Source organism: Pieris napi, chromosome 14, assembly GCF_905475465.1.
Source record: "Pieris napi chromosome 14, ilPieNapi1.2, whole genome shotgun sequence".
NCBI classification, from domain to species: domain Eukaryota; kingdom Metazoa; phylum Arthropoda; class Insecta; order Lepidoptera; family Pieridae; genus Pieris; species Pieris napi.
In genome coordinates this window covers 11,086,607-11,112,082 of record NC_062247.1, presented here as the reverse complement: position 1 = coordinate 11,112,082, position 25,476 = coordinate 11,086,607, and the positions used below count along the sequence as shown (strand labels likewise).

The 25,476-nt window shown below is 32.6% G+C and overlaps 4 protein-coding genes across 14 annotated transcripts in view; 2 read left to right on the top strand and 2 right to left on the bottom strand.

Moving 5' to 3' along the window:
- The window catches only part of LOC125055678 (2-oxoglutarate dehydrogenase-like, mitochondrial), a 32,269-nt gene extending 21,405 nt beyond the window's left edge, over positions 1-10,864 (bottom strand). The window contains exons 1-6 of one of the 7 annotated variants that reach the window (XM_047658142.1): positions 10,726-10,864; positions 9,640-9,759; positions 8,895-9,029; positions 4,716-4,866; positions 3,913-3,980; positions 395-527 (exon numbers count right to left, since the gene is read on the bottom strand). In XM_047658142.1, the coding sequence (XP_047514098.1) occupies positions 395-527; positions 3,913-3,980; positions 4,716-4,866; positions 8,895-9,029; positions 9,640-9,726 (574 nt within the window). In that variant the 5' untranslated portion in view covers positions 9,727-9,759; positions 10,726-10,864. Of the gene's footprint in view, positions 1-394; positions 528-2,361; positions 2,482-3,912; positions 3,981-4,715; positions 4,867-8,894; positions 9,030-9,639; positions 9,760-10,552 lie in introns of those variants that run through there. The other 6 variants (XM_047658143.1, XM_047658141.1, XM_047658145.1 and 3 more) reach the window with 6 other exon arrangements.
- A 982-nt stretch (positions 10,865-11,846) lies between these two features.
- Positions 11,847-22,638, top strand: LOC125056322 (calcium uptake protein 1 homolog, mitochondrial-like). Of its 4 annotated transcripts, none has more exons than XM_047659365.1 (11): positions 11,847-12,264; positions 12,617-12,749; positions 13,295-13,454; positions 13,892-13,929; positions 14,360-14,371; positions 14,698-14,812; positions 18,776-18,936; positions 19,721-19,856; positions 20,135-20,240; positions 21,260-21,477; positions 21,963-22,638. In XM_047659365.1, exons 1-11 carry the CDS (start codon positions 12,038-12,040, stop codon positions 22,115-22,117), a joined length of 1,461 nt encoding a protein of 486 aa, XP_047515321.1. In that variant the 5' UTR covers positions 11,847-12,037; the 3' UTR covers positions 22,118-22,638. The 4 variants fall into 4 exon arrangements, with proteins under 4 accessions (XP_047515321.1, XP_047515320.1, XP_047515323.1 ...); XM_047659364.1 differs by lacking the exon at positions 13,295-13,454 and adding an exon at positions 12,904-13,063 and having other exon boundaries at positions 11,849-12,264; XM_047659367.1 differs by lacking the exon at positions 14,360-14,371 and having other exon boundaries at positions 11,850-12,264.
- LOC125056324 (carbohydrate sulfotransferase 11-like) lies at positions 15,273-25,093 on the bottom strand. 2 transcript variants are annotated; one of them, XM_047659375.1, is made up of 3 exons: positions 24,960-25,093; positions 16,668-16,914; positions 15,273-15,971 (listed from the first exon to the last, which is right to left on the bottom strand). In XM_047659375.1, exons 1-3 carry the CDS (start codon positions 24,999-25,001, stop codon positions 15,289-15,291), a joined length of 972 nt encoding a protein of 323 aa, XP_047515331.1. In that variant the 5' UTR covers positions 25,002-25,093; the 3' UTR covers positions 15,273-15,288. The 2 variants fall into 2 exon arrangements, with proteins under 2 accessions (XP_047515331.1, XP_047515330.1); XM_047659374.1 differs by lacking the exon at positions 24,960-25,093 and adding an exon at positions 17,567-17,882.
- The window catches only part of LOC125056323 (PDZ and LIM domain protein 3), a 28,966-nt gene continuing 28,516 nt past the window's right edge, over positions 25,027-25,476 (top strand). Inside the window, exon 1 of the mRNA XM_047659370.1 lies at positions 25,027-25,160. The gene's annotated coding sequence lies outside the window, so the exon portion shown is untranslated. The remainder of the gene's footprint in view (positions 25,161-25,476) is intronic.

Genomic DNA, 25,476 nt, shown 5'->3' with positions numbered 1-25,476 from the left:
TAGTAAACCTTTCTAAAAACATAAAATGTTATCTTTACTTGTGCGCTTCTTACTGTTTGTTAAGAAAAGGGACGTAATTATCACGCCGTAAAACCACTTTAAATGTGGAGCACCGCACTTTATAAAATGTATGTATAATGTATATTGTATAAGACTCAGATGTTCAGACTCGTATTGAATATGCCCGGCCAAAAAGGTTTGTAACCACTGACTTGTCAAAAAATGATAGCTGTCAGAATTCTACGAAATTAATAATCAGAGTGAGTACAGTAGCCTGTCAAGTCAACAATATTCTTGCCCCGTCGTCATATCCCGAACAATATTGGTAGTAAAAACTCCTTTAACATGAATTCATGAACTTTGGCCCGTCCAAGCCTCAACCGCTATGTCATACCGAATCGTACGTGCTGCCTAATGACTGCTTCGTTAGCGAAGGCACGCAGGCCGCCGTGCCAATCTCCACTTGACACCGGATCACCGGTGGAGATGCCCAACGGGTCAAGATGCGCGACGAGGTGACCACGTGACTAGTGGAATTCACTCGTTAAAAACATTGCGCACTTGTATTTAACATCATAACCCAGCTTCATAAAAGCTCATGAGAGGAGAGCTTTTGAATCTTTAGCATCATCCTTCTATTCACTCACGTCACTTCGCAGATTAAAATCGCCCAATTTAGCCAAGAAACCATTAGTCAAAAATAAATTTTCGAATTAGCATAAATATATAACTTTTAATTTGTTTTCGTTGAGACTAGCAATTCTTAGGTTCGGTCTATGGATGCATGTCAGTTAGTTAAACAAACCAAGTTAACTGATGATGAAACGAATGGTCCTATCAGTGGGAGACAAAACGACGTTATTGCACTGTTAAAAAACAGAAATTCCTCAAATGTCTTATGTATATTCTTAACGTTGGCGCATTTTGATTGGTCAACTGGACGCGTCAGCAAGTGAGCGCTGCTTACCAATGAAACAAAATAAACAAACGTAAAAAATCATCGTCAAAATAATTACGTTTCAATGAAATCAAGCAAATAAGCCAGGGATTTCAAGTACAAGTGCAAAAACGTTAAGTCTGTTCCGTCTTGGTTTTAGTTGGGATCCCCATGAGGTACAAAACAAAGTGAAACTAGAATTAGAGAAAATGTATAGAATATTTTATCCCTAATCTGTATTAATCTAGTATAAATATTTATGTTTATAAATAATTAAATTATAACAAAGTACTTGACTCTTATAATAAGGCTCACCACCAATGTTTATCACACAAAGAGCGTTAACCACAGACTACACCACAGATATATACAACGTCCATAGATTATTTAATGACAAAGCTTGACAACCTGGCGTGTCAAAATGGCGGCGTTTAACTAAAAAATCGCAATAATTCAAACCTCAATAAGTTATATTCTGAATGTATTACCATAAAAGAGCAATTTAAGCAAAAAATTAAAATAATTCCCTGTTGTTTTGTACCGTCATAGCTGAACTACCCACCAAAAAAATAATTCGCCTAACATTCTAAGTCTCAAATTCGCTACATAGTAGACATTCAAAACGAAGCTACAGCAAAAGAAATGCTTCAACAAAATGCTAATATTATCACATACATGCAATTTACAAGCTGTTGGGTGAAAAGCTTATAAATAACTTAATATTGATTGAAACCAATCACTCAATAAAAAGATTATTATAAAAATCGGAATTTGTAACTGAATAATAAAATTAACTAGATTATTATTAACCAAATTTATCTTGAACAATTATAATTGAGAATTTTATACAATAATAATCAATGTGGACAGAAGATTCCAGACAGAAATGATATATTGAAACCTGGTGATAAATATGACAGGTACAAAGTACAAAATAAAGATATCTTTCTTTATTGAGAAGCCGGACATAAAATATCCAACTATTGAATAAATATTGTTTTCACACCATTCAAGGTCCACTAGTATAAGAATGAAAAAGATTAAAGAATTACAAGGAAAATCGAGATGTAACGATTCTCGGACGTCTTATCAGTACAAACTCCGATATGTATGTAATAATATCAGCACTGACGAAAGCGACACGACCAACATACTAAAATACACATAGAGGCTATATTAAACGCTTAAGCACGTAGGAGATGTAAAAGTCGACATGAATTATTAGTTATATGAAGATATTCTTGTACCAAATTCTTTTATCTGAATCTAAAGCATTGAGAACAAATACAAATTAATTTAACCATTAAGTCCAATATGTTAAGAGTGATTTTAAATTGCAGGACCATTTTAAAGTACCATAAGCGCATGCCTTCTCTGAGTATTGTAGTAAGAAACAAGTGATTGCTTCCAACCGCAAATCCTACCAAAATTGAAATATTTCCTCATGATGAGCTCCGAACTCGACGCGCGCATGCCCAGTTGGGGCAGGTTAGCCGAGGTGATGCCCAGCGGGTCCAGATCGGCAGCCAGGTGGCCGCGAGCCTGTCACCCCCCATTTATATTAGCCCTGAACATGATTCTGATGCCAACGTGGCTCACAAAATTTGGATAAGGTTCTGACAACTTTTATTAGGTTGGGTAAGTGATATGTCAATGAAATTATAGGGACGGTAGAGTTCAATGGATCCCTAGAGGGTAACATCTGAATTAACATATAGGTAGCATTTGGACATACAAAAAATATTAAAAAAACAAAGATGAATTCAAAAGTAGAACGCACAACGTCTGTTCTCATGAATTTGATATCAACCTCAATAAGAGTAGCAGGTCCTTGCCCAATTTTAGGTCCATAACAAAAATCTAGTTTTTCAATAACTAATAGCTGCTAACACAAGAATCATGCTCTTCTCATGACACGACCAAATGACACAATCACACTAGGTTCTAGGTTACTTTAATTTAGACGAATCTCCTAACAGGCATTTTCTAGAACTTTACTTAAATTGACATCTCATCAAGTCGTTTAAATTAAATTCGTAAAAGAACTCATATGATAACAGAAATTTACTTATTTATTTAAAATGAGTCATCACACAAATTGGATTATACCTTAGAACCAAAGTACTCATTCGTCTCTTTCTACCTTATTGCGTTTATACCGTGATGAAAAGAGAAAGTTTAAAACTACGAAAGCTAGCTTCTGAACCATCAATAATATTTTTTTTCATAATAGTTTCAAAATAGCACTCGTCAATAGGTCGTGTCAATCAAATTGGGCGTTCTGTGCCAATAAATATATCACGTTTTGTGCCACTGACGATTAGTTTGTTTACATCCAGAAACCTACAGAACCCACATACCCCTGTTGCTAGTGTATTAACGTTTTAGTGTTAAAGGCTTTGTAAAAAGTAGTCTTTATAACGAAAAAAATTGCAAGAGAAATCACGAAAACTAATAATTTTCAGTGTTATTATATTAGCATTGTATATTATACTGTTAATTTATATAAACTCCATTAACTTAACATAAACTCGAATTAATTCCAACTACTTCGGACGACGTTTCGATACTAGAAACGTCAATTTATGTGAATGTAATAAATTGGCGTTTACATGTTTTGTTAATGTAATGAAATCGCGTAAGACAATATTACAATATATGGATTACAACTGATCTAACAAATTATAAACCATTTTAATTGGCTTATATGAATTGCAATACAAGGATATTCTGTAGTATTAAACTTGTGTCACATGGGAGCAAACTTTTATATGATTTATTTATTTATAATTATTATGTACAGTATGACAATTTATAGATAAATTAAAGCTTAAAGACACTTGGAAATTGTGTCATAGATTTTAGTCTCAAAACAATAGAACTAAAGCAATATCTTTTCGTTATAAAGACTTGAATAACGCTAAAAAGGTGAGGTATGCAAATTATAATAAACACAATAAAAAAACATTTTTCACCTGGTAACTTCTGATGATGGCTTGAACCGCTAAATGGTCATCAATGATCTTTTCGTTGATAGGTGATCCTAAAACAAAATACAATGCTTGACATTTGTAACTAGACTCCTTGTGTTTACCTTATCTAATTTATTTTTTCACTCACCAACCGCCTGCTGCATATGTAATTATCTTTTTAGAATCCCTATTAAATGCGCCAAAACTTATAATACAGGGTCACTTTTCAGTGGAGTAATTTTTTTTCACAGTGGGGTCCGAAGTAAACAAAAAGTTATGATTTGAAAAAAAAATATATCGTATAACTTAATATTATCTTCAATCCACTCAATAAACAACTATAAATAGTATGTCTAACGCAAGAACTCATCAGTACCAATCTAGTGGATATTATGAAAAAGATACAGGATGTAGAATTTTTCGAATTTTAATAAGAATTAGTCAAAAAAGTCAATTTTCTTATAGAAACGCAAAATAAATTATAACTCTGCAGGGGTTGTGCTTAGAGACCTCCCGTAGAACAAATTTTTGCAGCTGATGACCTCATCTTTCCCCTATTTGCGTTTGATCTACGACTTTTTTGCCACCCTGTATATTGTAGATATTTTTTATTTTATTATTTAAATTGTCATACATTTTAGATAGAGTTTGTAACATACACCGTAGATTTAGTACGATATGGTAAACTTTAATAAATAAATACTCTCATAGTTTTCTCGCTTACCCAGTTGTCATTTACTCAGGTTTGACTGTACGTTAATGTTTCATATAATACACTCTATAGTAAAATGAGATCTGTATCTTACCGGAAGCAATAGAAGGCATCCCACCGGCAGCTGGAACAAGTGACGTCAGAGGCACTTCGTTTTTCGTATAAGGCGCGAGGTTTGGCGGCGGTGTATAGGCGACGCCCGGTTGAGCCCCATTTGTCGCGTTGCGGAAGAATGCGTCCCATGACTAGTGTTTAAATTGACAATAATTATATAACCATTAAATAATAAAATGTAGGTTTATAAATACAGTCAAAATCTGTTATAACGACATCGAAGGGACTACTCATATTTGGTCGTAAAAACCGATAGTCGTAACAACTAACAGCCGATGACCTTGTTATTAAGTACCCGTAGTAACGAGTATATTGTTCTAAACGATGTCGCCGTAAACGGTTTTGACTGTATAATTACTTTAAGTACGGAATTTTAGATATAAAGCTATTTTATTTGTCTATATACTCTCTTTTTATTTCCAGAGTAAAAAAATATATTCAGTACTGTCTTTTATTGACATAACTTTCACATATTTGATAATAAAACAATTTTTTACCAGATTGAAGTTATGTATTTACAATTATTTTTCATAATTTTAAATTTAACAGACGTTTCGCGTGCTTTAATAATAATACGTTAAATTGTAAGCAGTTCGTTGAGGTTCACAATCTTTCGACAGTTTATAATCTCGCGAGATAGATTACAATCTAACGGTGTTTACAATTTTACGGTGACATATATACTTAAATAAAACATACATTAAAATGTAAAATTTAAACATATATGCAAAAGATAAACAAATTAAACAATATCACTATACTGCATATATTTTTAATGACTTTATTATTAGATAGCGGCTTTATGGTGCAATATACATGGATAGCAGCAACTAGACATACCACGACGTACTACACGACGCAACGATATTTCGATAAAACAACTCCAAAGGTCACTTTATACGCCTAGACATAGGAAAGCCCTCATCGGTGATAAGGCGTGTGAACTTTTATCCCTATAAATTGATAACCTTTCACATTACATATACTAGCTACGCACGCCCGCGTGGAGATTTATCAACATAATCAACAATAATCGGCTCATACTCATACTTCCCCTGCTACTGCATCATACCTGTCCTTACTTAGGGAGCGTTCAAGTATTAAGTAACGGGGATTGAATTACACGTTATTGTTAATATGATTTTCGACTTACACCACATAATAGTAACTGAAGAGTCAATAGGTGGTCACGAAACGTTTTACTATTCTTGGGTACAGTATTGTACTTGGGTACTGAAAAACGTTACGGCGAGATACATGGGGGAGGGGGGGGCCAATAATCTCCAAAAATTGCGTTACGTAATACTTGAACGCTCCCTTATGGAGCCGAAACCAAAACGCTCACACAACATAATAAAACGCGGCGGAATAAAACGCTGGCCATAGACGGACCGCATGTTGCAGCCGAGACCGACTATTGTGGCCAGCGTGAGAGTCGCACAGCGGGCGATGGAGTGTCCAATACTTGGCATCTCTCTTCGCGATGGCGTACGAAACGAAGCCATTCGTGAAAAGACCGGCATGAGCGACGCAGTAAGGGCTGTCGCAACATCTAAGTGGCTGTGGGCAGGCCATATAGCGCGCATGGACCCGCAGCCTTGAATGGAGACCACGGCAGAACAAAAGAACGCGCGGCCTACTAGGTGGACTGACGACGTCGTCAAGGAGGCTGGCTGTCAGTGGATACAGAGAAGCCAGTGCAGGGCGTACTAGAGAAAAATGTATGAGGCCTACGTCCAGAAATGGATCAAATAAAGAAGATGGTCATTCATCAGAAATCTATATCTATTTGTGAAGCCGTACAAAATGTGTTTAGTGATTTTTGAGTTTACCGCGATCAAGCAGACACGGCCTTCAGTTTATTTGTATCACGCTTTGTACAAATAACAGTCATTTTGTGTTTATTTTGACGTATCAAGAAGTCAATAAACATTATCTGTAGACTAGGTATAGTAATCATATTACACTAATCCACCTGACGCGATATAAAATGTTTATATAATTAAATGTTTCGTTTGTGTGATCAATCTAAATATATTTAATACTATACATATTTAGTAATTCTATGAACGGTAAAAAAATATCTCTATATACATATGATTAATGAAAGTCAAATGTGTTGCTGAAATATGTATTTTAAGAAACAAAATTTAGAGTTTCTTATTTTACTTGAAAACAATCACTTTTAATATACACAATATATATAATGCAAAATGTTCTAACAAAAAAACTTCGAATTAAAATTTATATGACAAGCCAAAATTATCTTTTCCACGGACAAATTAAATGAAACATCAGTTAACACATAATATATAATCAATAATCTAAAGAGTCTAATCTAAGAAAAAACAAAAAGCTAACCCAAGAAATAAACAAAAAAATAAATAAATAAATAAATAACAAATCCAATAAATTTTTGACATACGGAAGTCATCTGTCAGATTATAAGAAACTTCAAACCCAAAAAACATTGACTATAAGATCATAATAACTAGACGCATCTCAATCCTGTAGTTTATGGTTAACCATAAATATTAAGAAAGATATTTGCAACCTCATGAATGGGGGTGAATATTTCCTAATCATTATGGTTAACCACAAGGGCCTACCTCCGCATACGGACTCGCCTTATCATATGCCGACAGCGTATTATATCATATTTCGGCCATACAATGCGCAGAGGCCATGAAAACTTGGATAAACTGATCAACCATAACCAAATGGGCCGATCAACTTTTTCCTCTTACTTTCCTTTTTCTTTTTCCTTTCTGTCCACGACGCTCAGACATGAGCTACCGCCTATCTCTAGACGATTGTATAATGAAGTTTCATAATCTATAATTTCTATGAATGATTGCCCAATCCACGTAGGAGTAAAGTCATTTTCATTTATCGTGACTGTTCAGTTTGTGTTATCGTTTAGCAAATTAAGGATGTATTGAGATTAAGCTGAATTGGAACAAGATTAAGCCGGATAGTACTTGCTTGTAAATTAACAATTCATGATCTTCTTTGACATTGAAAACATGTGTTTTTATAATAAAATAATCCTTTTATGAATCATGGCATCAAACTGTTTCTATTCGCGCATTTATTTGATTAGATTTTTTTAAGACTTAATATTTTCCTTTGTATTTTTAAAATGAAATAAATTTTCATTTTCTATAAGGTATTACTGATAAACAAATGAATGGAAATTAAAATTTCTTAACCTTGAACTAAAACTGAACAAAACATATTTTTTGTTATTAATTTCCGTATTACGTTACGTACTAGATGGTTCTATATTTTTAAAACAATGGTTGTCTGTTATATAAAAGCTTTACCGAAGCGAAAAACCTAATACTTGTGTGAGACCCCAAGGGCTCTGCAATCCAAGATTAGTGGGCCAACTGAACTCTGGGTGCTCTAAACTTAGTATCGATTATATCTCCCACAACTTTAAGGGGGATTTATACTGCGCAAATGTTCTATTGCCTAATTTGACTATTTCATCCATAGTAAGTAAACTATGTACCGTTGAAAGTGGACCACAAATTATTGTTTATAGACTATCATGAACTTCACAGATTTCAAAAGCCTTTGAAAATTATCGTTACACTTCGCAACTCGTAGATAAAAATAGAAGGCGTGCCTCAGGCGACAGCAATGTTACACAATAAGCGCCATTGCGCAATATCGATTTAAATGTTATCTTCTTACGCATATCTTACCGTGAGCCACTATGTCTTAAAAACCTTCCTCATATTTGTACAAACTATAGTCATAATTTATAAAGTACTATTTAAAAACAGAATAAAAAAGGAAAGATGATGTGCAAAGAGTAGCTGGCCCTATGTGGCTACGTAAAGCTAGAAACAGAGAAGGTTGGAAGCCCTTAGAGGAGGCCTATGTCCAAGGACAAACTGTATAACAGAAATCAACCGGCTTGCCGATTAATTATTAGTATTTTTATGTACTAGTAGTAGTAATTACAGCAATAAAGGCAGACTTTTTAAACATTTGTTATCTATTTACTACAAGTCAGAAACGCTTTACATGTCTAGCCCAAGAACTTCAAACCTAAACTGAAATTTAGTTCACAATCCGTCATCTACTTAGAACAATACAAAAAACATAATTATTTCTTCTATGCTACTAATGCAAATTCAATACTTACAGCATGTACAGAATTAGGATCTGTAAGCCAGTTGTTGTACATAGTCTCGACATATGCCGAACTGGATCCGTTGAGGAAAGGCTCCGCTGCAGTTGTACTTTTTAGCCTGTTGGCATTTACTGTCATAGCTGCAGCCTATTTAAATTAATAAATTTTATTAAAAGTATGTTTAGTATATATGTTAACATACAAGTGCTACAGAATTTAATTAATATACTTATAAATTTGAACAAGGCGATAATTTCTCACCTATAACAAGGCATGAGTAATAACAGAAAAAAAAATAGAATAGAAAATATTTTGAACATCTAAAAAATTTAGCATGATGGGTCAATGTTAAATTTTTATCAGATATCTCTTATCACAAACAACAATGTCATGAGGACAGTAAGCAAGCACCACAGTGTTATCAAAGATTTTTTATAATCTTAAAATTACTCTTAAAGTAATGATAAGTATTTAGCTTTTGATTTGTGTTACACTCAATTTTGCCTTTTGTAGAACATGGGCACATAAGCTTACACAAAATCAATCTTTAGTTTTTGGATATAATATAAAAAAAATGATTTCCGATTATATTAAGAGTAAAAGTTGTATCATTTATTAGTAATATTAACCAGCTTATTTGATTGATATTTACATAATTAAAAACATTGTTAGCCTTCAATGATGTTTTTTGGAAACATTTGTTTTATATGATTTTGCTAATATGAACAAATATTGGAAAATATAATTGTACAATTACCTGTGGTTTTTTGATAAGCCATGATGCAAATCTTTCAGAGTTGCCAATTTTACTTGAAGCTTGAAGAATTACTTTTGCTCGATGCATTTTGACAGTGTGATTGTAGTTTAGGTCTTAAATCTGCATAAACAAATAAAAAAGATTTAAAATTAATACATTTACATTGTAAGGTGTAAGGTAAAATCTTTCAATTCAGTGAATAATTAGAATAATATAGTTACAAAAGAAATGGATTTATTAAAGATATAGAAAAATTAAAGAAATAGGCGAAAGTGGGCCAAAATATTGCTTACAATGTCATAGAAACTGGCACCTTGACAAGATAAATTAAATATGCCTACATTTAAGTTAGTATCATATATATCTGGACATAATAAAACAATTTTTTTATTGAATATGCAGAGTAAAAATACAACACAGTTTTGGCAACATTTCAATGAAACATATGGTTATATTGAAAATATTTTTTTTCAGAATGTTATTATTAATATACTTATAATTTCACCTAATCACTACGAGTGTACTAATATTATTAAAGGGAGAATTATGGTATTGCATTTTTATTGATAATACAAGCATAATTCTCTAAGCTTAATTGCTTAAATTTTAATTAATGTAAAAAATATTTAGAAATTGACACTTTTGCTAATCTATAATTGTTCTATATTTGCCAAATTTTCAAGGTTATGTTATTCTAAGGATGATGAATAGTAGTTCTATCACTATAGGCCATAATCCTTAAAGGCTTATCGTAATTGCATTATATTTAAACTGTAATAATTATTATTTTGGTAATGATAACATAGATAAAACCCTAATCATGATGTCGCCGATGTTAAGTGTCTATAACACTGCACTCGTAGAAATTACGGGAAACTATTGACATTTGATTGATAGAACATTTAGTACATACCTCAAATATATCTTTAAATATCAGGATCAATACACAGGGTCCCGTGATTCAAGGTTACATAACACGCACCTTTCTATTACGTATAAAATGAAATGTTAACACTTACACATCGGCAAAATTATCAGTAAGTGGAATATTAAATTTTCGAGAGATTCTTTTATTTATTTGGTTACCTTAAATAATCTAATTAATAGTAATACCACAGTAAATTTTAAATAACTTCAAATTAATTCTCAATCATATTTTTTCCAATAAATTCTAGCTTTTCCTCCCCCACAGACGGACTGAGTGAGCGAGAGCGAGGGTACAGATGACATAAGCAAAGCTGAATTAACAGACTAAATCAAAATGACAAGAAAATTAACGGTTTGTGTTGTGACTGTGGTTTTCAACTATATTATAATTATTTTCAAGAGTAAGTTGTGACAAAAAATTACATCTATATTCATAAAAACTGAAATATTTAATAATATGAAAATATGACTATTTCACTATTCTTAATCTCTCTGTAAATAACTAGACATATTTATCAAAAATCTACATAATGTGCGTTTTCCAATTACAGAGCATTATGCGACTCAGTGCCGCACAATGCCGCATAATGCTGAAGCTTAATTGGAAGGTGAATTAGTTTTCAAATGCATCAGCAGAGTGCGCTAAGTCAGTGTTGAAAAAAAAATCTTCTGAATAGAGTTAGCAACCTCATTAATGTATAAATAATGTGGTAAACTTTACATCATTTACGTTTTGAGTAATTTTTTTTTAATGATTTCTAAAAAAAATATATACTTTTTCAAAACCATTGCAATGTTTACAAAAGTATAATCCTGTAAAATAAATTTGTTTACAGATCCGAATTTTAAAATAAAATTGTATTCATATTTTAAATGTGGAATATAAAAAAAGTAACTATTTATTTTATATTTCTATATTTTTTTTTTTAGCAGTTTGAAATAACTTTAATTATTTTCAAAATCTACGAGGAAACGAAAGCCTTACAAATTTTTCAACAATAAATATTATTTACTAACGAAAATTTCGATAAATGCCAACTTAAAGAAAAAACACTGGTAAATTTTCTGTCACTGTGTTGGTATTGATTGCGAGAAGCACGCGAGAGCATAAGTCTTGAGAGTGCTCAATTGTGCGAAGCGTTGCTGTAGTTGGAACATTCAACGTTGAGCATTATGCCGCATAATGCGCTCAAGTGCTGTAATTGGAAAACGCACATTATACATTTTAGTTAAGCTGTCATCTATTTTTGACTTTTGCCTTTTTGACAGATTTCATACAGGTTTAAATTCAGTTAAGTGGTAGTCCCAAATAAATAAAACAATAATACGCAAATTCATATTTTTTTTATTAGAAACGTTATTGTTGTACTTTTCATAAATTTTAAGTAAAAATGTTATGAAAATATCGTTATTTTTAGTATACGAGGGACAAGGGAAGACATTAAACTAACAAAAAACATTTTTTCATAAAATGTATTCAATATTTTTGAAAGTTCCTGTAGGAGCGTTGAAATCCTTCAATAACACATCAAGAGGAACAATACTTCCATTGGTTAGAAACATTTACAATCAACAAGGGCTTGGTACATCAAGGTCTGAATGTAAGACACATACCCATGAAGATCAAATTAAGAAAAATAAATTATTATTATTTTCTTTATTATTTGGAGTCAGTACTTTTACAATTTATAAAACATGGTAAGTGACTTTTACCTAAAATTTAGTAAAAATACTTGTCTATTAAAAGTCTCACTGTCTAGCAATCTAGCCAACAGTAACTGAAGTTCAAATTTTTATATGACTGAAGGATGGACACAGATGTAAAAATGTAGCTACAACATACATTTCTTATTATAAATGTGTACATATCATGCTGGATACATTATGTTAGAATCTGCAATCTGGGTTCCTTATTCATTACCACTAACAGTTATAATCTCTGAAGGTTTACTAATGTGAGCCTTTTTGCACTGCTTGAGGGTCCATTTGTTTGTTTGAGCCATCACCCGCTTTTCTGCCTTATAAAAATGTTGTTATGTTTTTTTTGTAGGTCACAATATAATATTTTTCCATCAATAATTGCTGCTGAACAAGTAGCAGAGTCTGAGAGTGAATCAGAAAGTGAGATGGAGACAAGGAAAAAGAGATTTAGAAAAGAGAAAATAGGCTTTAGAGACAGAAAGGTATTATAATGAAAGCAAATTTAATTTTTTTTAAAGTTACAACTCTAATTGTTTAGTAGATTTTCTGTTGTTTTAAAATATAAAAGCTTTTTATTTATTCTTGAGATTCCTTTGTTGTCAAATTCAATTTTTATAATTTTGTTTTGTTTCAAAGATTATTGAATATGAAAACAGAATGAGGTCCTACTCAACGCCTGACAAAATATTTCGATATTTTGCAACTGTTAAACTTACATATGGTGATAACACAGAAGTTTATATGACACCTGACGACTTCCTGAGAGCTATAACTCCTGGAATGAAACAACCTGATGGTATTTTTTATTTTTGCTTGTTTTTTTATGTTTGTATATATGTATATCTATTTAATTATGCCTATATTTTATTCTATACATTCTTTTTGGAATGCCCTAAAAATCTTAACTGGAGAAGTACTTAAAGTGTCAAACACATGATAAGTGAAAATGGCTAGATGAATGACAACATTCAAAATTATTAAAAAGGTTAATTTAGTAAATTTTACTTTCTGGACGCTGCTCTAAAAGATAATTGAATACGAGAATCGAATGCGTCACTATTCCACTCCGGACAAGGTATTTCGTTATTTTGCCACTCTCCAAGCGCAACATCATGATCAACATGAGGTCTTCATGACTCCGGATGATTTTCTACGCTCTATGACGCCTGGAGTTAAACAACCAGATGGTAATAAATGTGATCTTAAGAGTCCCCAAGTGAATGGGGCCGCCTCATTCCTCGAGTCCATGATGCAAAACGATTGATCATGTTGAAGAAATGAAAATTGATATGTATAAATTATAATGATAATATAGCCCATAGATATATTAATGATCAACTCTTTGTATCATGTAACCAAAAGAAATGCTCACTCAACATGTTAAATTTGTATTTCTTAGTAAATTTTATTTGTCACATCACATCCAAGCATTTTATTGTAAAATTAATTATTAAATAATTAGTTTTAATTTTTTTTTTTAGTTTTTCTCTTTAACTAGGGTTGCCTGGAAGAGATCGCTTATTAGCGATAAGGCCGCCCGTTGCATCTCTTATAATTTTTATGTATTGTGTTTCTTTTATTTGCAACGAAGTGTAAATAAATAAATAATACTATATTTTAACAGGTTTGGGCCTTGATCAATACAGAAGATATGATCCGAAGGTAAGCAAAGCGTATTCAAGATAATTTTATCTGTATAAAACAGATGCAGCAAAAAAATAAAAAATAGCTTTGTTCGTTGTTTCGAAAAATAACATTTATAGACTGATTTGATTGTCTTTATAGGCAAGAAAGTGATCAGCTGTGTGCCTCAAATCCTAAACCATAGTGGCCTATTGTAAAGACACTTAAATTTTTAGATCTAGGAATTGTCAGTTTGCCATCGCATACATGAAAAGATACTTGTATATAGGGTTTGAACCTGCGATCTTAAGTTTGAGAGCCTAAACACTATTCCTGACATTTAAACACCACACCCTCAAATCAACACTTTGTATTAAATATTAACCACTTTTTAGTTAACAGTAAACCGATGTACGAGTTCCAATAGCACCTGCAATCTCTTAAGCTCACCTATTTCTTGTCTTTTCAGAACGTCAGTGAGGTACTGTTCTATCGCCTCCTCTTCAATTACTACTCACTTTAATTCAATTACGCACAATTCCACATAGGCGTAGAACTAGAACCGAACCCTTATAAAGCTTCTAGTCAAACGTATTTTTAGAAAAATGTAGCATGCACCTTACAGTAAAATGAGTTTAAATTAACGCTTTTCTTAGTTCAACACTTAGCCCTTTTAGGTAGTGAACAGAAGCTTTTTACTTTTGATCTGATTAGTCGTAGTTTGCTCTTTTTGAATGGCAGAATTCGTAGTATTGACGGCTTGATGCATTTTGTTGTTTGGTAATTCATAGGTATAAACTTTTACAGACTATAAGCCAACGTTTGAACTTGGACCTTGATGAAGATTCTATATTTTACAAGCTGGGATCCTCTGGATTGATCACGTTTAGTGACTACATTTTCCTGTTGACTGTGCTTTCAAGTAAGTTTTCTTTATGTATTATTTCGTCAAACGCATTTCAGCAGCATATTTAAAAACCAGTGCTTAAACTCATGGTCTTAGCCGCAGATTTCTGTATACGTTTCGTGATCATTTGTTTTCAAATAGGCAAGTAGGTGAACAGCGTTCTGTGCCTGATATAGGCGTCGACTTTTTGATGTTTCTTCACCTTCCGAGCGAGTGTTATATGCGTTAAAAGTATATTGGTTCACAGCCGGGGTTCTAACCCACGACCTCTGGGATCAATAACAAACCTGCATAATTATGTTGTGGGATTCATAAATCTACAATACTCTAACAATCTACTATATTATTGATAAAGGAGAATTCCATTCGAAACTTATTAGTATTTTTATATAGTTATAGTACTTTTTTCTATCAACTCAAACGTCAGAAATTGTATTGGTCCTTCGAGCCGGATCCGGGCTTAATAAGAAAAAAGTATGATTTAATATAGTTTATTTTCTTACATACTTATTATAAACATCTGAATCGTAACCGAACATATCAAAGTCAATACCGTAAATGTCTAATAAATCTTTGAGCATCTGTTTATCAATTTGCCCGAAATAATACCTAAGTAGTGCAGAAGTGTTTTTGCCATCACGTGATTTATTCATTACTGTGCGTAACCGTGTGCGTCTGTCTTTCACTCGCGGGCTCAATAAGTATCCTAGACCGAGTTGTTGGATGACGTATGAAGAGTCCATTGACAGTGTTTCGACTTTAGATATGACAGTGAAGTTTATAGCGCAAGGAGAGCAGAATTGATAATATGGCGCCCAATGTTCGTCGAATGTTATGGTTTTTGACTTCTGTTTAGATATTAAATAAGCAACAAACTCGTAGAATGTTGGTCCGAAACTTTTGATGTTCCCCAAAATTTTTGACGCTGCGTCTCTGTGCTCTGTGACGATTGTTCTAGCCAGCTTCCTATAAAATGGTGGTGAGATGTTCTCCAGTTTGTCTCTGTAGGCGGATAGAAGTCTCACGAATGGTTCCCGCACTACTAATAAGGATATTACGCCAGGCGTATTTATTGCATCCCTCAATTCGTCTTCACTCGGTCTGGGAAACTTTCGTCGCGCCAATGTTAGAGGTGTATATCGACTATGCGATAAAAATTTCTTTTCATAACCACCTAAAAACAAATATGAATTTTTATTTATCGAATACAGTACATTTTTTGTTTATGATAGAGTTATGTAACCTAGCATGTATACAGGGTGTCCAAAAAGTCGTGGCCAAACGCAAATAGGGGATAGATGAGGTAATCAGAGAAATTTTTATATCGTATAACTTAATATTATCTTCAATACACTCAATAAACAACATTAAATAGTATGTCTAACGCAAGGACTCATTAGTACCAATCTAGTGGATATTATGAAAAAGATACAGGATGTAGATTTTTTTCGAATTTCATTAAGAATTAGTAAAAAAAATCAATTTTCTTAGAAAAACGCAAAACAAATTATAACTCTGCAGGGGTTGAGCTTAGGGACCTTCCGTAGAACAATTTTTTGCAGCTGATGACCTCATCTATCCCCTATTTGCGTTGGCCACGACTTTTTGGCCACCCTGTATATGTTTTAGTTTATAATTAGAAGTACACTTATACTCTTTTAAGGTGACAAAAGTTTCCCTTAGATTTAAGTACCCTTAAACAAGTCGTTACTCCAGCGTCGCAAAGCCATAATTTTGTGTTAGTTAAAAGCTCATGTTTTAAACGAATGAAGCCAGTTGACACCCAGCTTCAAACAAATCAATCCCTCCAACAACCGCTATCGAACCTAACTAAAGAATCGAGTAAATTTATGTGAAAATATTCTCTTACCTAAAATATTAAACTTGTACAACCAAGAAGAGCTTGCAGCTTTAAATATATTACACCATACAAGGTTATGTTCGTGATCCACGAAGAATTCCTTACTATTTATTGGCTGTGACTGAAGTGAATATTTCCGGCAAGCCTCTTGGACCCTTAGAGATCTATTTTCTAATTCAATAAGCGTTGCATTATCTGGATCTTTCCACTCCGAGGTATCTCCTTCCACGTCGTCACCCAAAACTGGTCCCTGTAACTAAAATAATAGTATTTTTAAACTGAAGTTTGTACATTCGCCGTTATTTTTACATAAACACAAATTTCATCTTAAAACCAAATAAAACTTATATTTTTATGAAAATAAATATATCTTTTATCTATATTTAAATTGTGCAATTTCCCGCCAAACAATATATATTTACACGAGTTATTGTACATATTCATATATTCATATGTACCATATATGCACAATTTTCCAATATTTTTAAGCTTATAATTAAAGTCAAAATCATTTTTTCATATAGGTAACACAATGTACATGAACGTCAAAAAAGAAATATACATTAAATGCTTCTAATTTTACATTTACTGCCAGTTCTCAAATCAAGGGCAATTAAACATTACATTAATAATAAAAAAAATATAAATAGATTAAAACAAATTTAAAAAGTTTTAATAGTCCCTAGTCCCTGTGGCAGTGTGCCTTTAATGCTGCCAGTTCTGCGCTGTATACTTATTCGTTGAGCGAGGAAAGCACCAGCTCTGGGGTCACCGGTACTATCTACCAGGCGCCAACTTAAATCTTTGATTGCACCACACGGCCCAAGAGTAGAGTACTCCAAAGGGACCAACAAAGTTGGAAACTTATATTTGAGCTGTTTATTATGTTTATTTCGCAAAATACTTACTAGCCACTTAGTATAATTGTCAAGTATTAATGAATCCTTCACTGGCGGGCTTGTATTGCTCTTCAATAGAGTCATTTTCATAACAATGACGTATAAGGTTGCCCAAAACAGGAAGGTCAAAGTTTTCGCTCCACACCTCAAGCCATAATACACTTTTGTATTCATCTGCGAACGGAGTCGTTTCATCGAGAACATATTGTCGCGTCATGTGGAATTTATTTGTAAAAATTATATTAAAACACATTTGTGTTGTTAGTTCTGTGAACGCATGATCGGCGTTTGTTGGGATCGGGATGCTGCGTACGGAGCATGAGCGAGATTAATGATTTTGTCTGTATCTACGTCATGTTGCATCACATGTTCTATTTGAATTTAATGTAATGTTCTTACTGATGGGTTTTAATGCATTTATGTTAAGATAAATGTAAAAATATCTAAATAAGAAATGTTTACAAAATTAGTGTATATTTAATATTTGCAAGCGTCACAAAGCTATAAAACTCGTAACTAAAGAATACTAAATCCCTTTTGGACTATTTTTTGAGTTTATATGGGCTAATTAGGTCATATATTATGTTATATATTTGAGTATCAGTATTCCTACAGCTACTTATTATACAATATATAAACAATTACATTATAGACAAAAGCCAAAAAAGGAATACACATTCAAACATAAACATAATCCTACACAGTTATAAATTATTACCTACGTATACAATTTTTTTTAAAATAATTATATATATAATAAATTGTAAGATGCATACATTGGTCAGATGCGTAACTTTGGTCAGTTCCCACCTTAATATATTTAAAATTAATATTAAATATATTAGGAATTGGTAGATGTTAGGTTTTACTGGAATATCTTAGGATTTACTGCAGTTCGAGCTTTTAAAGTAAAATATACATTATACATATGTTCTGAGAAAAATAATAGTGCATAAACGAATTAATTTTTTGTAGGAATCCTCGAAAATGCATTTCCTTTTTTAAGCATAGACAATATGTGTAAAAAAGTAAATAATTACTGTTGACGTAATTACCAAATAATAAAATCAAAGACCCCATACTTGAACGGCCCCTAGGCTGAATCTTAAGCATGGTTTCCTCATTGCTGGCAAATGATGGAAAACCCTATTAATCCACGTTACTAAAACTTCATAAGTATTTAAAAAATACTTCAAAAAATGAAATTAAAATTTTCAGCGTCCCGCCGCCATTTTGAAATCGCGTTTCGAATGTTTGATCTAAACGGTGATGGCGATGTAGACTGCGAGGAGTTTGAGAAGGTGGCTGCCCTCATTCGACAGCAGAGCAGCATTGGATCACGGCATCGCGACCATGCTAATACTGGCAACACTTTTAAGGTGAGCTCTAGAACTCAAACTCAAAATAACTTTATTCATATAGGTAAACAAGTACACTTATGAACGTCAGAAAAGAAGTTAAATTAATTGTAAATTTACATGTACTACCAAGTTCTCAAGTGCAAGAAGAACTGGCAAGAAACTCTCCGCCATTCTTTTTAATCGCCAAGTATTGTTATACAAATTGTTTGAACTGGAGGAAATCAATCCCAAGGATTAGGATCATTTAAGTATTCGTCAAATTTATAAAAAGCTTTATTGATTAATTTACGTTTAACGAGGGCTTTGAATTTATTTAGTGACAATTCTATAATTGCGTATGGGAGTTTGTTGTAAAAATGAATACTACATATATATATTATACTAGCAGACCGGCCAAGCGTTGCTTTGGCTAAGGTTTTTGTTATATTACATAGTAGTAACCTATTCAAGGGAAACGGTAGGAGCACACCAGTCATGGGGACCACCATGCTTTTTTGGTGGTAATGCCATTAAATTGTAGTATAAAACGTTGGTACTTTCAATACAGCGCCATCAGTTAGAATTGTATCAAATAATAAACAAATATTTGCAAGAAAATAATATTGCGGGTATAAATTGAGATGTAAGCTATCCTATCTTTTAAGTTAGATCAAACTGCACACGGTGTGCAAATTTGATTGAAATCGGTTCGGTAGTTTAGGAGTCCATAGCGGACAAACAACCTGACACGTAATTTTATATTTATTAAGATTTGAACTACACGATTCGCAGTCGAAATTGCAACCATCATCACAAATTTCAGGGAATAAACTCAGCATTAACCACCTACTTCTTTGGACCGAAGCTCAATGAGAAATTGACTATTGAAAAGTTTTTGGACTTCCAACATCAGTTGCAAAAGGAAATACTATCTTTGGAGTTTCAAAGGAAGCAACCAGGTATTTCTTTTACTTTATATATATAACTATCTACTACAATAAAAATAGGGGTTGATCGTAGAGGGGTGAAAATTAAGGGTTTGTATTTTTGTATGCTGTATCATAAAAAAGTAATAATTAAAATTTAGGGATGGACCACCCTAACATTTAGGGGTTGAAAGAGGAGTATGGGAACAAACATTGTGATATAATAGATGTAGAAACTTCCTTTTCATTAGAATTGTTTTGTTTACATATTATTCTTACAGTTTTATAAAGTGAACTCAAATATTTTACAGATGAAAACGGCCGTATAACGGAAGCAGATTTCGCGGAGCTGTTGCTGGCCTATGCCGGATATCCCGCTAAGAAGAAAGCCAGGATGCTGAAACGTGTTAAGAAAGCGTAAGTTGACAATTATCAAATATTATATCTTATTATTATTTAAATTTTGATCAGCCATTTCTAACATAAATCCTTTTGTTTGTTTAATACATCCAAGTTATAAGAAACTGTTAATTGTTTAATGAATTTTATTCAGAAATTGAATTGCCAAAACTCTGAGTTTAAAGAGTTCACTAAAACGAATTTATTTTTTCAATAAATTCGTGAAATGTAGAATCGCGTAATAATCAGATCAACACTTATTTTGTATATTATTTTTTACTTATGACTAAATTTGACAAAATAAAAAAAACAAATACATATTAAAATGTATTTCATAAATTTGTAATTTATCTTAATTAATTTCCAACACACAAATATACAGTATTTTCAATATTGTTAAACTACATAACAATAATAATTAAAAATTAAAAGACAGAAAATTTCTAGATGTGAAATGTCAATAATAATAATTCTAGAATTTGTTACAACTGTATTCTAAAAAAATTATCGACGAAATAGCTTATGAGTTAGCCAAAAAAAGAAATATTAAATAAAAAGTGCGTGCGTACAAAGTACACGTGTCAGAAGTGAAACTTCTTTGTAAATAAATTATTCAGTAATTAAGCTGCCTATTAAATTACCAAATAATGCAACAGTTTCATTATTATCATAATTGCTAACTTATGTCCACATTTTCTAAAATAGCCAACTGGGTCTTAGCAAAAAAGGTATTGGTTCTGTGCCCTTATAAAAATACAAAATCAACAAAAAAATGGTAATTTAGTTACTTAATAAAATAATAATGATATTGATATGTATTAAAAACACCATCGGTGTTCAAGTCTCAATCGCCCTCTCTTTTTCTTCAATAAAAACGCTGCACATCTTCGTGACGTTCCGTACAAATTTTACCCTCACGCTCCTAAAGAAGTTTTACTTCAAAATCGATTGTTGTAGTCATTTAATGTCTTAAATTATCACGCTTTGAACCCCTCATTCTAGGGTGTAACATTATGTATTATACATAATTATAACAGATTTCGCGACCACGGCGTCGGAATAACAAAGGACGACTACCTAAAGTTCTTCCACCTCCTAAACAACATCAACGATGTGGACACGGCACTTACGTTCTACCACATAGCGGGCGCGTCCATCGACCAGCCGACGCTCCGACATGTCGCCAACACCGTGGCCCACGTGGACTTGGATCCTCACGTCATTAATGTGGTCTTCACCATATTCGATGAGAATAGTGAGTTTAATTGGTCTTTTAAATTTTTTTTTTCAGCTCTAGGAAGTTTTCTTTTGAGTTCGTAGGTTCGAACCCCGAAATAAACTTTCTTAGTAGATTTAACACTCGCTCGTACAAGAAAATATTGTGAGGAGAACCGGCATGGCTAGTGTTTCCCAACGAGGTGCCCACGCTCCATCGGGGGGCATTTCGATTGTTTAGACTTTAGAGGGTATTCGAAAATTTATTACAATGAATAGGTTTCAACTTCAATTTTTCATTATACATTTTGAAAATTTACAACTTCCTAGTAACCTTTCCTAAACCTATCATTTAAGTTTCTTAGGTCAACAATTATTTTTTTAATATTGAAAATTATGTGTTACATAGCAAAAGAGTTTTAGAATGGGTAAGGGAGCGTTCAAGTATTACATCACGCAATTTTTGGAGTTTTTTTTATCTTTTTTATTATGTTCCCAACGAAAATAAACTAACTAAAATAACAGTGGACGGACAACTAAGCAACCGAGAGTTCGTGGCTGTGATGAAGAACAGGTTGCTGCGAGGTCTGGAGAAGCCGAAGGACACTGGATTCGTCAAACTCATGTATTCGCTCATTAAATGCGCCAGAGACACAAAACCGGCATTACTCGATTTTTAATAAATTATAGAATTAAAAATATATATGTCAAAATTTTTTTATTACTTAATAAATTTGATTGTACCCTCATAATAAATTTTCCATACATACTGTATTGGTCTTTTACCTTCAAATATGGTCACGGACCATGTTATAATACATTATGATATTCGTGTTTGAGTTAAATTAAATTTACTATGATTCTATTTTATATAGAAATCAAGTTATATGTTATTGTAAACTAACTAATATTTTAAGTGTTACTTAACATTTAACTGTATGCCATGTTTTAAATAATAATAATGCATTTATAAAAAGTATAATTAATAAAATATTGTTATCTCCACCTATTTCGTATAACATAAAGACAGAGAATCTAAAACGAAAGAGAAAATTATACGTTTTGTTTGTAGTAATTCGTCAAACGAAACGACGCATCGTATCGAGTATCTGTGATTGGCCATCCTTGGCCAGCCATCTTGTTTCCAATCGATGAATGTAGGCGCGCTCTGATCGCAGGTGCTGAGACCTGAAAGATGGTGCCTGGTAGAGTCTGGCTAATGTAAGAAGAAAACGAAAAAGCGCGGCAAATTTAAAAACATTTAGTATGGTATCCCTAAAAGTTTGATATTATGTGGATTAAACTTACTTGATACTTGATTTTATTTTATTATTTTTAACGTTGATAGTAACTGTATTTCTATGAAATTAAATACTATACGTATTTAGTCTTTTACTATTTATACTTAAAATGACTAGCATTGCATGGAAAACTATTCTTATTATTAAACAGAACTTTATTCGGAATAATCAAATCAAATCCTGCGAAAGAAACGAAATATTCTATCAAATAAAACAAAGTTTAGGCTATTATACCTGTTAACTAATCGGAAAAGTTGCATGAAGTATCAAGACAATAAATCATACTAACCTAAGAAATTTAATAACATTCTGTGTTGCCATCCAAAAATTTTCAAATAATTGAATTATCTTCTTTCATTAGCCAGACTCTAAGGTCGAAGTAAGGGCAAACGCCTGACGAAGGACCGTAGCGATTCTGACGTGGAAATCGATCAGAACTAGGGTATAAGAGCGACAGAATATCGCGGCATTTTGACTTTCGTTTTATATTTTCAGATGTTTTCAATCAATTTTAATGTTATAAAAATTTTCAAGATCTGCACAACAAAATCAATTAAATTTTAAATGCATCGGAATGTTATAAGCTCTCTGCTAAAGTTAGTTTTAAGCTTTAATTTTTATTAATGTTTTTTAAGAACTTTAAATGTTTATGTCTGGTCAATAATTTAAGATATACGCCCATGAAGAGAAACGCACATTGCGAGTCAAATCTTTGGTTACGTAAAATGAGTTGCTAAATATATTTTATTACTGCTAATAAACCAAATACCATCAAACTTATCGATAAAAGAAACGTTTTCTCTGATGTCAAATGTCAAAATTTAAATGACCTTTTTTTACAGACAAGATGGCGGATAGTTATCAGCTGTTTGATTTTATTTGTTTAATTAAAAGTACTTTTATTATTTTGAGTCATACTAGTTGTAAACAATTTTTTGTTGGTTGGTATGATTTTATCCGTATGAAAATATTTTAAACAATGTATGAAGTTGAGGGCGGTTCAGTTAAGAGGCTTATTCATACTAAATAAAGGCGTTCCTCCATCCTAAAGGATCTTTGACCAGTCTATCCGCTGACGCTGAATTTGTTAGCGCGTTCAGTTTAGGTGTCGCTACAATGTATTGTTTATTTAGCTTATATTTATTATAATTTTGATTCCTGCAATGTTCAAATAATTTAAGCTTATTGTGATGTTGCGTTTATTAAATTGTTAAACATGTGTTTTTTTTATTTACTACATCTACCCTAACAGCAAAAAGCGATAGTTGTGTAATTAAATTGATATTCTCTTTTGGCAAAATAAGGCTGATTTTCGGCGGTATTATTTTTTAATTAACCGCATTCGCGTCGGTATGGCTGGCTGTCAGTCACACCGGAAAAGTATGGCATGACACTGCCGCCTTTTATTTTTAAATGGACTATGGGAAAATACTAGAATTTTTGTGGACACACTAATTAATACGACGAGTTCGACTAACGCCCACCCCAAAAACAATAGTTTTACTTATAATTAGGTATTTCATCGATCTCTAATTACATAAATGAATAACGATTCTTACATAAAAAGAATAACGTAAAATGTGATTACCTTTTGCCGGCAATTTAATGTTCACGTTTTTGAATGAATTTGAACCAAGAGCTTAACAACTAACCTAGGTAACGCTACGAACATTATTTATTTTTTATTTTCGTATTTTTAAGATCTAAAAGATGATTGCTAGGTGGTAAATCACACAGACAATAGGGGAAGGAAGGTATGTCCCAGGAAATACCGGAAATGGCGTTTAAAAACTTAAATTTATATTTAATATCTTTTTGTTTTCAGGTTAACTAAATGTCCAGTATATATTGAACACAATTGATTATTCGTAATTATTGTTTAATATACTATATGAGGCGAAGACAGGGGCAAAGTTTAAACACTAATCTTCTTACGGTCTCTCTCTCGGCTCTCTTAGTATAGAGTACTATACTAATATCATAGAACGTAAAGATTTTGTATTTCTGTAACGAACTCAAAAACTACAGGGCCGATTTCAATTTCTTTCACTATTAGAATACCTTGTTCCTGAGTAACATAGCCTATTTAATTCCTAAATATTTAAAAATATAAATATCTAGACGTGCCGGACAGGGCGATATTATATAAATATTGTTTACAATTCCGCATTTCAGCACTTGTGCCTAACTTCAGGCATAAAGTACATCCGTCTATATTTACAATGTATTTCAGATCCAATTGATTTATCCTAGATCCGTCCATTGAACCGATAGAAAGAATTGCGATTTTGGCCCAGAAACAGTTCGCCTTTAAATCACGCCACACGTCTCACGCGTTCGACGCGAAAAATAGACATTGTTTTGATCCCGGGATTGAGCCTACACTGTTGGACCGGCTTACAACGAGATAGCACGCCCTCTGGTGAGTACACGTGTCTAAGGGTGAGATCTATAGTGCGCACTTGGACTTTGCTCAGACTTTACTTACGAAAAACACTAAGGTTAAACTATGATTTAGTATATTTATAGACATTTTAACGGTGAGATTAAGCTAAGCTCAAGCTAAGACAGAAATTGATGTTTCGTTTCATGCAATACCTTCTTTATTATCCTTTAAAAAAGTAAAGAATGGTTGTAGTTAAGTCTGAGCAAAGTCTAAGTGCGCACTATAGATCTCACCCTAAAAGATTATTGTTTAAGACCGGCGTTTTTTAATTGAATTCGCCCATTTTATTAAG

Excerpts from the sequence above, each read along its gene's own strand:
- LOC125056322 (XM_047659365.1), top strand. The coding sequence starts at position 12,038 with ATGTATTCAATATTTTTGAAAGTTCCTGTAGGAGCGTTGAAATCCTTC. Across the intron at positions 14,813-18,775 it reads CCTGTTGACTGTGCTTTCAA|CGTCCCGCCGCCATTTTGAA; the intron begins GTAAGTTTTCTT and ends TAAAATTTTCAG. Across the intron at positions 20,241-21,259 it reads CTGAAACGTGTTAAGAAAGC|ATTTCGCGACCACGGCGTCG; the intron begins GTAAGTTGACAA and ends TAATTATAACAG.
- LOC125056324 (XM_047659374.1), bottom strand. The coding sequence starts at position 17,761 with ATGTTCTCGATGAAACGACTCCGTTCGCAGATGAATACAAAAGTGTAT. Across the intron at positions 16,915-17,566 it reads ACAATTATACTAAGTGGCTA|TTACAGGGACCAGTTTTGGG; the intron begins GTAAGTATTTTG and ends CTATTATTTTAG. Across the intron at positions 15,972-16,667 it reads GTACAAGTTTAATATTTTAG|GTGGTTATGAAAAGAAATTT; the intron begins GTAAGAGAATAT and ends ATTTGTTTTTAG.